Source organism: Propithecus coquereli, unplaced genomic scaffold (assembly GCF_000956105.1).
Source record: "Propithecus coquereli isolate 6110/MARCELLA unplaced genomic scaffold, Pcoq_1.0 Scaffold178, whole genome shotgun sequence".
Lineage (NCBI taxonomy): Eukaryota > Metazoa > Chordata > Mammalia > Primates > Indriidae > Propithecus > Propithecus coquereli.
In genome coordinates this window covers 2,621,139-2,635,643 of record NW_012142523.1, presented here as the reverse complement: position 1 = coordinate 2,635,643, position 14,505 = coordinate 2,621,139, and the positions used below count along the sequence as shown (strand labels likewise).

Sequence of the window (14,505 nt, the reverse complement as noted above, 5' to 3'; positions counted from 1 at the left end):
TGAGGTCCAGAGAGGTTAGGTAAATTCCCTAAGGTCACACAGCCAGGTATTTTTTTTAATCGTTTATTGAGGTAAAATGAACATAACATAAAATTGCCTATTTTTAAATGAACAATTCAGTGGCATTTGGGACATTCAAAATGTCGTGCAACCACCATGGCTATCTCCAAAACATGTGCATCGCTCCAAAGTAAAACTCCATCATTCCACACTCCCCTCAGCCTCTCGAGCCAGGTTTTAACTTTGGCCTGTCAGACCAACCCCCACTACCGTGCCTGACCTTGCGGTGGGAGGTAGGGGTGACAGCCTTACCCCGTCTTCCTCTCTCCTCAGCTCCCTGCGGGGGAGACCTGACCGGACCCTCGGGAGTCATCCTGTCGCCCAACTACCCAGAGCCCTACCCACCAGGCAAGGAATGTGACTGGAAAGTGACCGTCTCGCCGGACTACGTCATCGCCCTGGTATTTAACATGTATGTACCTTTCCCCCGGTGGGAGACAAAGGGTTCAGAGCAGCTAGCGGGTCCAGGACCCGGGTCCCAGGGTGAGTATGCACAGGTCTGCGAGCAGAGGTCTCAGTTCCATGGAGGTGAAGCAATTGACAAGGAGAGAGAGAAACTGGCAGTGACTGAACATCTACGTGCCAGACACTGTTCTCCGTGGTTTCACACATATTATCTTATTTAATCCTCACAGTAATTTATGGAGTAGCTGTCATGATCTCTGTCTTCCCTCTGAAGACACCGAGATTCAGAGAGGTGGCGTGTTCCTCCTCGCCCCCTCGCCCCCTGCAACCCCCGCCCCCGCTCCCCAGCTTTGCACAGCCCCGGCCCCCAGGCCCCCGTCCGGCTCCTGCGCCCTTTCATTCCTCTCACAGATGAACTCTTCAAAAGAACTGCCTCTGCCTTTCCCTACTTCCTCACCTCCCGTTCACTCCCAGCCCCTGGAATCTGGGTTCTGCCTCCACAGTTCCACTGGAAGCTCCTCTGATAAAAGCCGCCCACGAACTCCTGGCTCCAAACCAAACAGAACTGGCCGCGTTTCATCCCACTCTGCTTCTTGGTCAGCCCCTCCGTCCTCACGCTGCTTCCCCGCTGTCTGTGAAGTTGCTCTCCCCAGGTGCTCCACACTCTTCTGTGACTTCATGTGCCCTGTGCTCCCCCCGCTGCCTCTGCCAGACTTTGTGGGCAAAGTCTTCCCCCTTCCTGTCTTCCTGGACAGGCCCAGCCACCCCCGTGGCTGCATTGTCCTCTTGTCAGAGGGACTCCCTCTGCCACCCACCCTGACTGTCTTTGGAGCCCACGGCGGCTCCCTGTCCCGTGTTGGGCCTCTGTCTGGGCCTGCAGGCACCTCAGATGGGCATCTTCCCTCTCCCCGCACCAGCTCCGTCCTGAACCTCGGGCTGGCCCTGGCGCCCACTCACTACTTCTCCACAGCCCGAACGCACCTCACGTTCTTCCCTCTTCTCCGTACCCCCGGCTGCCATCGGGTTCCCATCTAAATGACCGCCCTCGTCTCCTCACGGGGTGCTCTGCCCCGTCTCGCCTTCCCAGACGATCTCTCCCTCAGCGAGCTGTCACAGTGATCTTGTCACTCAAAAATGCTGAAATAACCACCCCAGTTTCCATTTTAACATCCCATAATGATAGTGCTCAGCAATAAAAAAGAATGAACTACTGATACATGCAACACCGTGGATGAATCCCAGAAATATTATGCTGAGCGAAAGAAGACAGACACAAAAAAGCACATAATGTATGATTCAGCTCATATAAAATTGTAGGACTGGCAAAACCAATGTATGGTAAAGAATTCTGATCAGTGCTGGCGTCTGGAGGCGGGGAAGGTTGGCTGGGAAGGGTCACTGGGGACTTTCTGGGGCGATGGGACAGTTCTGGGTCCTGATATGCATGTGTCAAAACTGACAGGGATGATCATTTCACAGTATATAAATCATATTGTGATTTAAAAACAAAGAAACAAACAAATAGATCCTTTATTTTTAAACCCCATAATAGTTCTCTGTTGCTTACAAATAAAGGCCCAAACTTTGGAGTTTCATTCCAAACAGTCCGGCCCCTGCCCACGTCTCCAGTCAGTCCCCAAGCCCGTCCCAAGCCCTGAGCGCCGGCCAGCCTGACTCCTTGCGGTGCCAGGGCCTCTCAGACTCGTCCTGCCCTTGTGACTTTGCCTCTGCTTATTCCCTCAGAGCCACTTCCTTTGCCCTCCGGTCCACCCTCTGAGGATCTTCTTGGCTCCCAAAACCCAGCTCAGGCCTGACCTCCTCTGGAAGTTTCACTCGCACGCTCCCCGGGGAACCTTGTTTTGTGCTCCCGCTCTGCCTGGGGCAGGCCGTATACTTCCCTCTGTTGTTGACACATCTTAGTCCTTCACCCCTACGTGCCCCAGGGCTGGGAGAGAAGGTGGCATGCGTTCTTCTTGCACCCCATTTTTATTTCCAAACCATTGCTCCTCTTCTCCCCTTTTTCTATGAGGGTCATTCCTAGCTACGCTTCAATCTCATAACCTCACTCCTCACTTCCTGCAGCGCCATGAACTTCCCGAAGGCAGGGGTGGTGTCTGCCTTGTCTCTGTGTCCTTGGCACCTTGCACAGTGCCTGGCATATTCAGGGTGCAAATAAAATTTGATGATTGAAGGAAAGGAGGGGCAGACAGAAGGCACTTTTTTAAGAAGTGGCAGTGCCATCATTTGTGACCAAGAGTGACTGGCTCCAAACCCTTCCCTGGGGACTTTAGAAAAAGTAGAAGCTGAATTACAAGTGCAAGAACATGGTGTTACCCGGCAGTGGTGTGGTAACCCCACAGCCCACACCAGTGTGAGAGGCAGCCGAGCGGGAGGAAGGTCAGTGCACATCTGGCTCTGTGCCCCTCCCCCAGCTCTCCACCCTGTCTCACCAGCCTTACCCCTGTGCCGTAGAGATGTGTGGCCTCCTCTCTCTACCATATGTCTCAGCCAAAGGGTCGAATAGCCATTTCATTCTCAGTCCAGCCAAATGGCACATAGTAAGTCTCGCTTAACATCGTTTCCAAGAACCTGCCACTTTAAGCCAAACAATGTACAGCAGGTGTTCAAATAATATTGTTTCATTCAATGTCATTTCCTTGTAACGTTGATGAGGAAAAAAACTGGTTTTGTTATACATCATTTTGCTTTAAGTCGTAGTATACAAGAGCCTATCGATGTCCTTGAGGACTTACCATACCTGAATATCCCAGCCCAGGGCTGGATGTGAATGAGTTGGCATCCAAAATCTGTTCTCTGCAAGCTCATTTACTTTTCTATTGCTGTCATCTTGGCACACCTGATTGGTATCGATTGCTTCTGTTGGATATGCACTTAAGGGTGGAATCGCTGCATCATAGGACAGGCACGTGTTCAGATTTGGTAGCTAACAACGAAACGGTCTTCCAAAGTGGTTGAACCAATTCACACTCCCACCAGCAGGGCGTGAGAGCTCCAGGGGCTGCACGTTCTTGCCAATACTTGGCACTCTCCATCATTTTCACTCTAGCCGTTCCAGCGGGACAAATTACAGTCTTGAACTGTAATATTCAATTTGCTAAACTAAGACAGTTTTTTAAATGGATTTTCCTCCACGCCAGGGCCAGGATAGCTAAAAGAGAGGCACACCTGTGGGCGCGTGGAGTGGGGTGGAAGCAGCCCCTGGGGAGAGCAGGAGGACGGGCTCTGGATAAAGGCACAAAGCCAGGCTCCTTCGTGGTCACAGGCCCCTTCCTGCCTGGAACCGGCTCCCTGGGTGTCTCTTTCCCTCTTAGAAAAGATGTACAGAGTAGCACGGTATAAAAAATGTTAGTGTCAGGTGTGAGACCTGTGTTCTGGACCCGCTTAGGTGACCACTCGGTGTCTAGAGTGGGCATCTCATTTTCCCTTCTGTGTAAGGAGGACATTAGGTTTTCAGCTCCAGAGTTTTGGGCACTGATTGTGGACTCTGCCTCCTCTGCCCCTACGCCTACCTTGCCCACCTTCACACCTGACTGGGAGGTCAGCGGGGCTTCATCCTCACCCTCCCTCCAGCCAGTCCTCAGGTGTTGAGTGTCAGTGGGGTGGGGGGCTTGCTTTCTGGGAGGCCCCATCCTTCGGTTGAGCCTAAGGCCCCAGCATGAGCCTTTATTTGACCTTAGTGGGGTGGGGGTGGGATGTTTTTGTTCCCCAGCTTTAACTTGGAGCCTGGCTATGACTTCCTCCATATCTACGACGGACGGGACTCTCTCAGCCCTCTCATAGGAAGCTTCTATGGCTCCCAGCTCCCAGGCCGCATTGAAAGCAGCAGCAACAGCCTCTTCCTCGCCTTCCGCAGCGACGCATCTGTGAGCAATGCTGGCTTCGTCATTGACTACACAGGTAAGGGCCCTGGAGCCAGAGATTACTGAGGGCAGGGCCGGCCAGACGTGGCAGAGGGGGAGAGTGTAGTGCAGTGAGGAGAGCCCTGGGCGGGACCACAGGGTGCCCACGCCAACCCTGGCACTGCTGCCACCTGCAGAGAATCTGCCTTCCCTGCGGTCCCTAGGTGGCTTAGTCCTTCACTCCCATGTGCCCCAGGGCTGGGAGAGAAGGGGGCCAGCATTCTTCTTGCACCTCATTTTTATTTCCAAACCATTACCTTTCTTCTCCCCTTTTTCTCCCCTTTTTTAGAGGGTCATTCCTAGCTCTACTTCAGTCTCATAGCCTCACTCCATACCTCTCGGCTAATATCTTCCTAGTCACTCCCTCTCACTCAGGAGGGTTTGGACATGAGGCTCAACCTTCCTCTCTACCCCGAAGCCTCCCACCATCTGGGTGACTTTAACACCATGTGAACAGCCCATCCAATCCTAGGGTCACAATGCTTGGACCTCTGTCCCCAGGATACTTCTTGGCCATACTGTGGCACCTTGTCATAGACCAGTCACTTTCTGATACTTCCTGATCACATTTGCATATCTTTCCTGATGTCTTGCTCCCATTGCACCTTTGAACTAATCAAGGCAAGCTCACAGTGTAGGGGTCAGAAGCAGAAGTCAACAATTGTTCTCTTTAAGGTAGCAAATATTGCAGCTATGCAGTTCTGCCGTTGTAGGGCTAGAGCGGCCATAGACAAAACATAATGGCATGGGCATGGTTGTGTTCCAGTAAAAATTCGGTTACAAAGACAGGCGAGGTCCCTGCCTAGTCAAGACCATAGACTGTCAGATGGAAAGTTCATGTATTTATCTAACGTCTCAAAGCTTCCATTTCTTCATCTATAAAATGATGGCCGGAAAATTCCTGTCTCACAGAAATGTTAATATTACAAAGATCAACGAGTCCATGCATTAGAGTCCTTGGTGTGGTGCTGGCACGTATCACACGTTCCACAATGTTTAAATATTGTTAGTAGCAGACTGAGTCGTTCCAGGCTCTCGAGCACTCCGCTTTCTTCTACTCTGTTAATCTCTTTTTGACCTTTTATTCTTCCCTAATTATCCCAAACCCCATTATCCAAATCCTAGCTCCATTTCTTGCTTGATTTGTGAGCTCGGCAAGTTATTATCTCTTGGAACATTGTCTACAAAATGGTGGTAATAATAATTATGTTGCAGAAGGTTAAGATTAAAAGATACTTTATACATGCATATTTTATATGTGTATGTATGTATGCGTCATGCCCATGTGGACTAACACTCTACAGATACTCTAGAGATGAGAGATTTTGTTATTTCTACTATAACCCAAGTTCTCCCAGGTCTCATCAGCCTGTGTGTACAAATGGGGTCACATTACCAGTTAAAATTAAAAATTTTCTGGCTCATATTCCCCATTTGTATAATGTAGGACCTCAGCCACCTTTTAAAGTGTCCCTTCATTAAATATTTCTGAGCCCCTGGGAATATCTCACATGAGCGCGCAGATAATGCTCCTAACTGCAGCTAACTCAGTGTTTACCAACCGCCAGTGCTACTCTAAGTACTTTACATCCATCGATGCACTGAACTCCCATAGCTCTCAGTTGTCTGCTGTTCATCAGGTACAGTTCTGGAAGATTGGTACACAGAATAGAGAGTGTTTTGCTTGTAGTCTTCTTGTCCCATGGGGCTGGCCTGGGGAATGGATATTTTGCCTCCTCGCTTCCTCCAGGTACCTGTCATTCAGCAAACCTCCTGTATCCAAACCCTTCTCCACGTGTTGGTATCAGATCAAACAGTCAGACCTTTTGGAATTCTAACAGAAGGCACCTGACTTAGACCCAGCCTGGGACCTCGACTGCTCCACCCACCACCATTCCCACTGCCGTATCGTCATCATCATTTTGTTATTATTCATATCTTTATCCATATTCTCATCAGTACCCTCAATTTTCCTGCCCACTGGTCCTTCTATTGCATAAACCATGCAAAACTGCACCCTTTGTTAAATCCACACCCAAGCAGCTGAGGACAGCTGAGCAAACATGATGTTTAGAGCCACTGCAAGTAATGTCCTTTAACCCCAGCTAAGCCTTAGCGGCCACTGGAGCTGCCTCTGATTTGTTAGAACGGAGTTCTTTTCCTTGTCGGAGATTCTAAAATTTCACCCCAAATGGTATCACTATCAGCCTCATTCTTATAAGATGATTTCATTTCCTCTTCCCTGGGTACAGAAAGCTACTGGGTAGAGATTCCCTCAGCTTCCTCTCCAATCACCTTGCTCATGGCAACCTGGCTGTGGCCATCTCTCCCCCAGGTTTTCTCCAGGGAAATTCATGGGCTGAGAGCCACCCCTCTAAGTTCTTTCCCAGTGAAGCTCTTGGGCCAGCTGCTGGCCCAAGATAGCATCTAGATGGGTCCTCAGGTCCAAAACACAGCCCAGGGACTAAGGCCTTCCCAGCTGCCATTGGAACCAGCCAAGCGGCTGAAGGAGAGCCAGCTACCAGGAAGAGGCAGGATGGGAGGCACAGCCTACTGGCTCACCCTCCACCACTGCATTAGGATATGCAGTACCAGTTCCAAGATAAAGATAAATGTGGGTGTTTGGGGAGTAGGGGGTGCCTGTTGAGAACCTCAAGCTGCCTACCTGCCTTCCCAGACTACACACCTCCTAATACTAGTCCCCCCTATTATCTCTGGTAGCCCATTTGGTGGAAAACCCAGGGGCCCTGCCTTACCCTGTGGTGTCCCTATCTCAGGATCCCTGGATCCCTGGAATGGGTCTACTTTGCTACCAGATCCCATGGTCTGGGTGATATTCTGCCATGCTCAATATCTTTCTTTATAGGGTGGGCTCCACCACTTATTAGCTGTACACCTGAAACAAGTTACCTAACCTCTCTGAGCATCTGCTTCCTCATCAGTCAAAGGGGGACTATGACATGAGACGCAGGAGCCATTGTGAGGGTTGGTGAATAGGCACAGCACCTAGCAGAGTGCCCAGTACTGGCAGGTACTTGGCATGCACTTTGATCCACTCTTTTCCACCCCACTGCCTTTTCCCTGTGTAACTGGTATTTCATTTGCTGCGCCCTTGTTGAGAAGAGAGAAGGGTACGGAACCCTCTTCATGGGGCTAACCCAGTGGAACACAGTACATTTCTTTTTTGTTTACTGAAGAAATAAAGTATGAGCTTATGTTTTGCACATGTACATGTATGAGGCTGGAATATTTGTAACATGGAAATTTGTGATATGTGTGTCTGTATACTTCTCCAGTCCATAGCAAGGAATTTGGATTTTCTGTACTCTGTGAGTCTGTAGAACACCATAGATAGAGATGTAGCCCAGTGAGAACTTACACATGAGGCAGGGCTGGTTCCTTGGGAAGAGAAGAATTGGCATCCAGAAGCCTTCTATGTCTATGTCTTTTAGAGAGATCCGGGCCTCTGCTAATACTGAGGGTCCGAGTCTCCTGGGAGCTGTGGCTTCAGGGGTCCTGCTCTGGGAGGTCAGGGGAGCCTGCGAGAGCCCCATCTAGCGAGATGTCGCTGGACTCAGCTGGGCTTAGTACAGTGACAACCACTCTCCGAGTCAGCCCTCCCTCCACCCAAGGCAGAGAAACCAGGGGCCTTTCCCCACATCCTGCCAACTTCCCAAGGGGGAAGCTGAAACAGTTTGGTTGAATCTTAGGTAATATTTAGTTTCAAACCAAAAAACCCACTCAGACCAATTTAAGCAAAAAAAAAAAAAAAGAGAGATAATTTATTATAAGAATCCAAGAAACAGAAACCCACTCAAAACAATCTGAGACAAAAAGGAGATGTTAGTATAGGAAAACAACTAACAAGCAAACTAATTTAAGTGAAAAACTGTTGTATATTTTAACAATACAGATAACGAAAACTCACTCTAACACAAAAAGGCAAAATGTTTCTAGAATACAAGAGCCCCAGGGCAGGAAGCATAAGCTCCCAAGGGCCTGAGATCGGGACCTGAGAGTGAGGTTATCATCCCCCCAGGACCACCTTGTCTCCTCTGCTCCTTTCTGAGCATTTGCTGCGTTCTCCTCTCCCTGCAGATCAGTGTTCCTGGCTTCTCCATTCTCCTGGGATAAGCGTGGCTGCCGCACTCTTGACTTTGAATCACATCCCAGTTTATATTCCAATTCCAAATCCCAAAGGGTTCAGCAGAGAGTCCAGGTTTAAATCGAGTGTCCACTGAGCAGCATCCTGGGATTAGGGTTTTGGATAAGGGGAAGGGGCAGAGCCAGCATTTTTATTCATTTGTTCATTCACTACATGTTAATTGAGCACCTACCATGTGCTAAACATTGTTATAAGGGTTGAGAACAGAGCAGGGAACCAAAGTCTCGATGGAGTTTACATCCTAGTGACAACCAGACAGACAGGCATTTCTCCTGCAGATGAGATGCTGGAGGCCCACCTAATTCTAAGTCAAGGAGGGGCGGGTTTTTAGTTGTCTCTTTTCAGTTGCCTCTGGAGGTGGCTGTGGTGTCAGGAAGGTCCCTCGTCGGACCTTCTAGGAGATGGTTCTAAGTGCATTCATGCCATCTGTGGACTTCTAGGAGACCATTGCTCAGAGGCACTTCTCATCTGAATCATTCCTCCTGGGTAGCTTTACCCTTCGCTAAAAGGAAACAAAGGGAACAGGGAGAACCCTGTCTTTTGGATACAAGTCCCAGGGAGGTTCGTTGTCTTTCTCCAGACCAGAGATACCAGCAGAATGGGGTAGGGAAAGTTTTATTCTGCCCTTCCAGCATGTGTGGTGGGTTCCCTAGGCAGGGACAGGATAATACGTCCACACATGCACGTGTGTGAGACCGTTCATTCGCTCAGCAAATGTTTAGTGAACGCTTGCTTCACTCCACGCCCTCCCCTGGATACCGAGAGCACAGCAGTGAGCAAATGGTCATGGTCCTCACCCCAGTGAGACTTAACAGTGAGTGAGGGGAACAGACAATAACTAAGTAGACAAGCAAGAAGAAAAAAGCAGAAGAAGCTAGAAAAAAAAAAGCAGCCTACTTTGAGGAAGAAAAACAGGGTGCCCACTTCAGAGTGGGGGTTGGTGAAGGCCTGTCTGAGCAGGGGCCATTTAGACAGTGCCCTACAGGGTGAGTAGAAGCTCTCTCTGTGCAAGAGTGGGGGTGCAGGGTGTTTCAGAGGAAGGAGTTCCAAGCATGTGTTAGAGAACCTGAAATAACTCAGGAAAGGCCAAGGCAAATCAATTTGTACCAGAAGGTACTAAAAAATATATATTTTTCTCTTTCAAGCCCTTGGAAGTAACACTGTGGGCCTGGGAGCTATGGCCAGATTTCCACACCTGCTACCACCCTCATTCCCACAACCTGCTGTTGCCACGGGTCACCCTTTTTAAATTCAAAATGGAAATATCTTCATTTTTTGCCTATTTTTAAAGTAATGCTTGTTGGAAAAATGCAAACACTATAAAAGCAGATAAGATATACTCTTAACTTAACATCCCCCAATATCACCATTCCCTGAAGTACCATTATTAATAATTCGTTATCTGATTTCAGGTATTTTCTATAAATATAAAGTAATATAAATTCTATACCAGGGGTTGGGAACTTTTTTCTGGCCAGGGAGGAAATATTTTTACTCCAGTTGATCTCTGTGGCTACTACTCAGCTCTGCTGTTACAATGCTAAAGCAGTCACAGACGGTATGTAAACAAAAGGCCTGTAAACAAAAGGCTGTGTTCCAGTAAAACTTTATTTACAAAGCCAGGCAGCCAGTGACCTGTAGGCTACAGTTTGCTGATCCCTGCTCTGTATGAATGAGATCACACTGTGTGTACTAATCTGCAATCTGGTTTTTTTGTTTTTGTTTTTTTCCCCAACAATAGATCTTGGGCATCTTCCCATATCAGTATTCAAAGATTTATGCTTTTTCAAAGCTGCTTGTAGTTCAGTGGATGCCTCTGATCCAGCCTTTTTAACCAGCTCCTTACTGGTTGAATGTTTGGGTTGTTTTCAGTTTTTTGCCATTGCAAAGTCTGGAAGTAAGCTTCATCTGTTACGACCACAGAGAAGCTGATTATTTTAATTTTCCTATTTTGGAGGGTTTGGATTATTTATTATCATCATCGTGATGTTTGAGTCATTTAGTGTTATCATGACTGAGCTCTGGTCTGGCAGACTGAAGACCTGATTTGAGTCGTAATTCCACCTCTAAAGAGCTGAATGGCTTGGAAAACTCATTGTCCTCTCTCATCACCACATTCTTCATCGATAAGCTGAACACGAGCATACCTGGCCCTGATTTCTGCAGAGGGTATTGTGAGATACAAATGAGATAACAGATTGGAAAGTGCTTTGGAAATTATGAAGTGATATTCCTATGTAAGGGGCTATCATCATTACCATTATCCTTGTCGTTGTTATTAATGTGATAATGCTTGGAATGATGAGCTCATCTTCCTCTGACACGTGAGTAAATATAGAACAGAGGCTTTAGATGGAAGCACTGATGTGGTGGTTGGTTTTCCAAGCCTCAAAGTGTTCAGCCAGACAATTCAGCAGCCATTTATTAAGCCTCTATTATGTGCCAAATATGGCCAGCCCTGGTGCCAAGTGCTGTGCTAGCTGCCAGGGTTATGGAAGACTAGGTGTTGGTGCCTTTCCTTCAAGCGTTCAGAACCCACTGGAAAGAAATACACTTACCCGACCTACCAGTGTGATATGATACATGCTACAGCCAGGGAAAGAAAAACAGAATTCTGCCAGAGAGAAGGCAGAGTTCAGGAAACCTCAGAGAGGGTAGCATTGAAGAGTGTATGAGTTTGCCACACAAAGTAGAGAAGAAAGGACACTGTGGTGTCTGTAAAGTTCTGGGGCAGTCATACCCAGTGGGGGTCCAATGCCAGTGCAGCAGTTACCCAAAAACACAGTTGCTTAAACAAGGTAAAAGTTTATTACCCTTCTTGTAAAAGAAGTCTTGAGGTCGTGATTTAGGGTTGATGGGGAGGCTCCACCTGGGCTCCGTCCGTCCTTCTGCTCTCCCATGCCAGTCCCTGACCCCATCCTCAAGGGTATCTCGGACCCAAGGTGGCAACTGAGACTCCAGCCATCAGGTCTGAGTTCTAGACTGAGGGAGCAAGGGAGGGAGGAAAGAGGGAGGGGCCCATGAGCATTCCTCAGCTGAGTCAACTTCCCTTAAGCAGCCTTTCTAGAAGTTCCACATGAATCCACAGAAGATATTTATTAAGTGCATACCATGTGTCAGGCACTGGAATACAGCAGTGAACAAAACTGAAAAGCTGCCCTTCCAGAACCTGCATTCTAGTGGAGGAAGGCAGAAAAATACAAGGTAAACATATAGTAGATGAGGGAGTATTAATCACAGTGGAGAGAAAGCAAAGAATGGTGTCAGGGAGTGTTGGGGAGAGGAATATTGCAATTTGAAATAGCTGCTCACAGAGTGTCACTGAGGAAGAGACACTGAGCTCAGTCCTGAAAGAGGTGAGAGAGGGAGCCGTGCCAACCAGGGAATGTCCCGCACACAGAGGCCAGTGTGGTCGGAGCCAAGTTCACAAAGGTACGACAGGAGCAGAGGTCATGAAGGGGACGATTGGGAGCCACATGCACAGGGCCTTGGAGGCCTGAAAGGATTTTGGCTTTTTCTCTGAGCAAGACAGGACGCTACTGGATTGTTTTCGGCAGACAGGGTCTGACTCGTGTTTACATCTCTTTGGCCAGACCTGGCTCCCCAGGAGGCTGGGAAATGTAGAATTCAGCTAATGCCTTGAAGCTCTGGATAGAATCTGGGCTCCATGGTAGAAGGACGAAGAAGGGAAACAGATATTGGGGCCACAGCTAGTTCTGCCTCTTATGAGCTGTGTGAACTTGCTTCCAAGTTACTTAATTTTTCTGAATATTTGACTCACTTTGAATTTATAAAAAGGACAAATGAAACATAAGACATGGTGACAGTTGCCTGCACACGTATAAAATGTGGATATATTTTAATATATGAAAAATGTTTCCTAATTAATAGATACATCCACATATAAAACATAATATTTAAATTCTAGACATTTATACCAAAAATTTTGTAGCCTTGTCTGCCAGTGTGTGGTGGTGATCTTTTCCTCAATAAAATAGAAGTTACCTATGTATATAAGTATATATAAATGTTCCCTGTATCTCTGCGATTCACATATGGGTCACCCAATGACCATTCATATTCTGGCCAGAGCCACTAGGATTACGTAGAGGACAGATTTGCTGAAAGGGTCAAGGCAACACATCACAGGGCACATGAGGAAACCACTGAGGGGTCCTCTGCTAGGCAAGTGACCATTGTCTGGGTGCCACTTGAGTTTAAATGCAGTAGTACATCCAGAACTGCTCCACCCTCAGCTATGGGGGAAGACTTAAAGAGCGGGATGATCAGAAGGGCTCAAATGCAAGAGTAGCTAGACTTGGCAGGATCATAGACTCTCAGACTCCCACCCCATCAGTCAGCCGGCTGATTGGCAGCTGAGTGACAGCCTCAGCAGCAGCTGCCTCCTGTGCAGGTAGTCTAAAAGGTACCCAGGTGACAAGGACCGCCCTCAGCAAAATTCCCACTGAGCCATTCATCTCTGATGAATGAACTCTGATCCCTTCTGTTCCGGCTCTTTCCTCCTTAGTGCGGCTCTTTGAATTTCTGAATCCTTCTGCAAGGGCTGTCAGCACCTCTTTGTGAGCCCCCCTCTCTAGACCTCTCTGGTGCCCCCCCATAGCCTCTACGACTGTAATGGAAACCTGATTCTCAATGCATCTCCCTGGTACTGACTGGCCTCGGCCATGGCCTGCCATTGCCCAGCCCCAAGGACAGGCTTCTTGACCATCAGTGAGCTTATTAGAAGGGGGACTGAGGAAAGGCCATAGTGGATGGACGGGAGCGTTGGCTCCCAAGAGCTGCTCAGGATTTCCGGCTGATGGTGAAGGATGTGTAGAGCTAGTGCTCCCAATCCTCAGGCAATGTCAGGTATGTTCTTATCTGGTGCAGAAGGACAGAGTAGATGACAGTTGGACACATCCATGACATAACTGATTGGGAAGACCATTGAGGATCAATAGCCAAATGGGGAAATCCTGAGGTTTCCATAACCTGGCAAGTACCCAACACCCAGTGCAAAGCCCTAGAAAACTGTACTGGAGACCTTGATTTGTCCCAGAGGTTAGGTAACCCTAACCAGAAGGGAAGTGAGGTTTCCTGCTTCCTCCCTGGATCTAAGCATGGGGACGCATCCACCCCGCAGTGCCTGCACCAGGCGGATGTGACTGGGCCTGCAGAGCAGATGCCAGATCCACCTCCCCAGCCAGCAGTGGGTGGGGCAGAAGGGAGAGGGAGAGAAAGAGCCGTCTCCTGAGGCACGCCGTCCACCCTGCTTCCCGACTGAAGACAAAAAGCCAGGCCTGCCACGCTGGAGGGTGGAGGGGGTCAGGGCTGAGCAGGGGGTGAGCTGCGCCTGCACACTGGCCTTTACCACAGTGCCCCTGCCTGCAGCTGAGATAGGTCAGGGACTGTCAGCTCCCACCTGTCAGAGCATCACATGCTCCCTCTGGGACAGAGCCAGGAGGGGCATGAGAGAGAGCCTCAGAGGTTTGGCTGGAACTCCTCCATCCGTGGACCAGGGCGAGAATGTGGGCAGAGGAGGGGAAATCTCCCTCTTTAATATGATTTCCAGCCTTAGATTTCTAACCAAATTTAGAGGAGTTTCTAGACCTGAAGGAACAGGACTAACAGTATTGAATCCCATGTGCTCTCTGTGGCTAACTAAAGTCAGGTTCTCCTCCTGGGTGCTGCACTGGAGAAACAGGCTGCTAACAGGCCTCTGTGCGTGTGCGTGTGTGTGTTTTTCTTTTTCCCAGAAAACCCGCGGGAGTCATGTTTTGATCCTGGTTCCATCAAGAACGGCACGCGAGTGGGGTCTGACCTGAAGCTGGGCTCCTCCATCACCTACTACTGCCATGGGGGCTATGAAGTTGAGGGCTCCTCCACCCTGAGCTGCATCCTGGGGTCTGACGGGAAGCCCGTGTGGAACAATCCGCGCCCAGTCTGCACAGGTGC

At 48.8% G+C, this 14,505-nt stretch overlaps 1 protein-coding gene across 1 annotated transcript in view; it reads left to right on the top strand.

Annotated features, from left to right (window-relative positions):
• CSMD2 (CUB and Sushi multiple domains 2) overlaps window positions 1–14,505 on the top strand; it is a 587,354-nt gene that overhangs the window by 447,901 nt on the left and 124,948 nt on the right. The window contains exons 28-30 of the mRNA XM_012642214.1: window positions 334–472; window positions 4,196–4,383; window positions 14,307–14,501. Coding sequence (XP_012497668.1) covers window positions 334–472; window positions 4,196–4,383; window positions 14,307–14,501 — 522 coding nt within the window. The remainder of the gene's footprint in view (window positions 1–333; window positions 473–4,195; window positions 4,384–14,306; window positions 14,502–14,505) is intronic.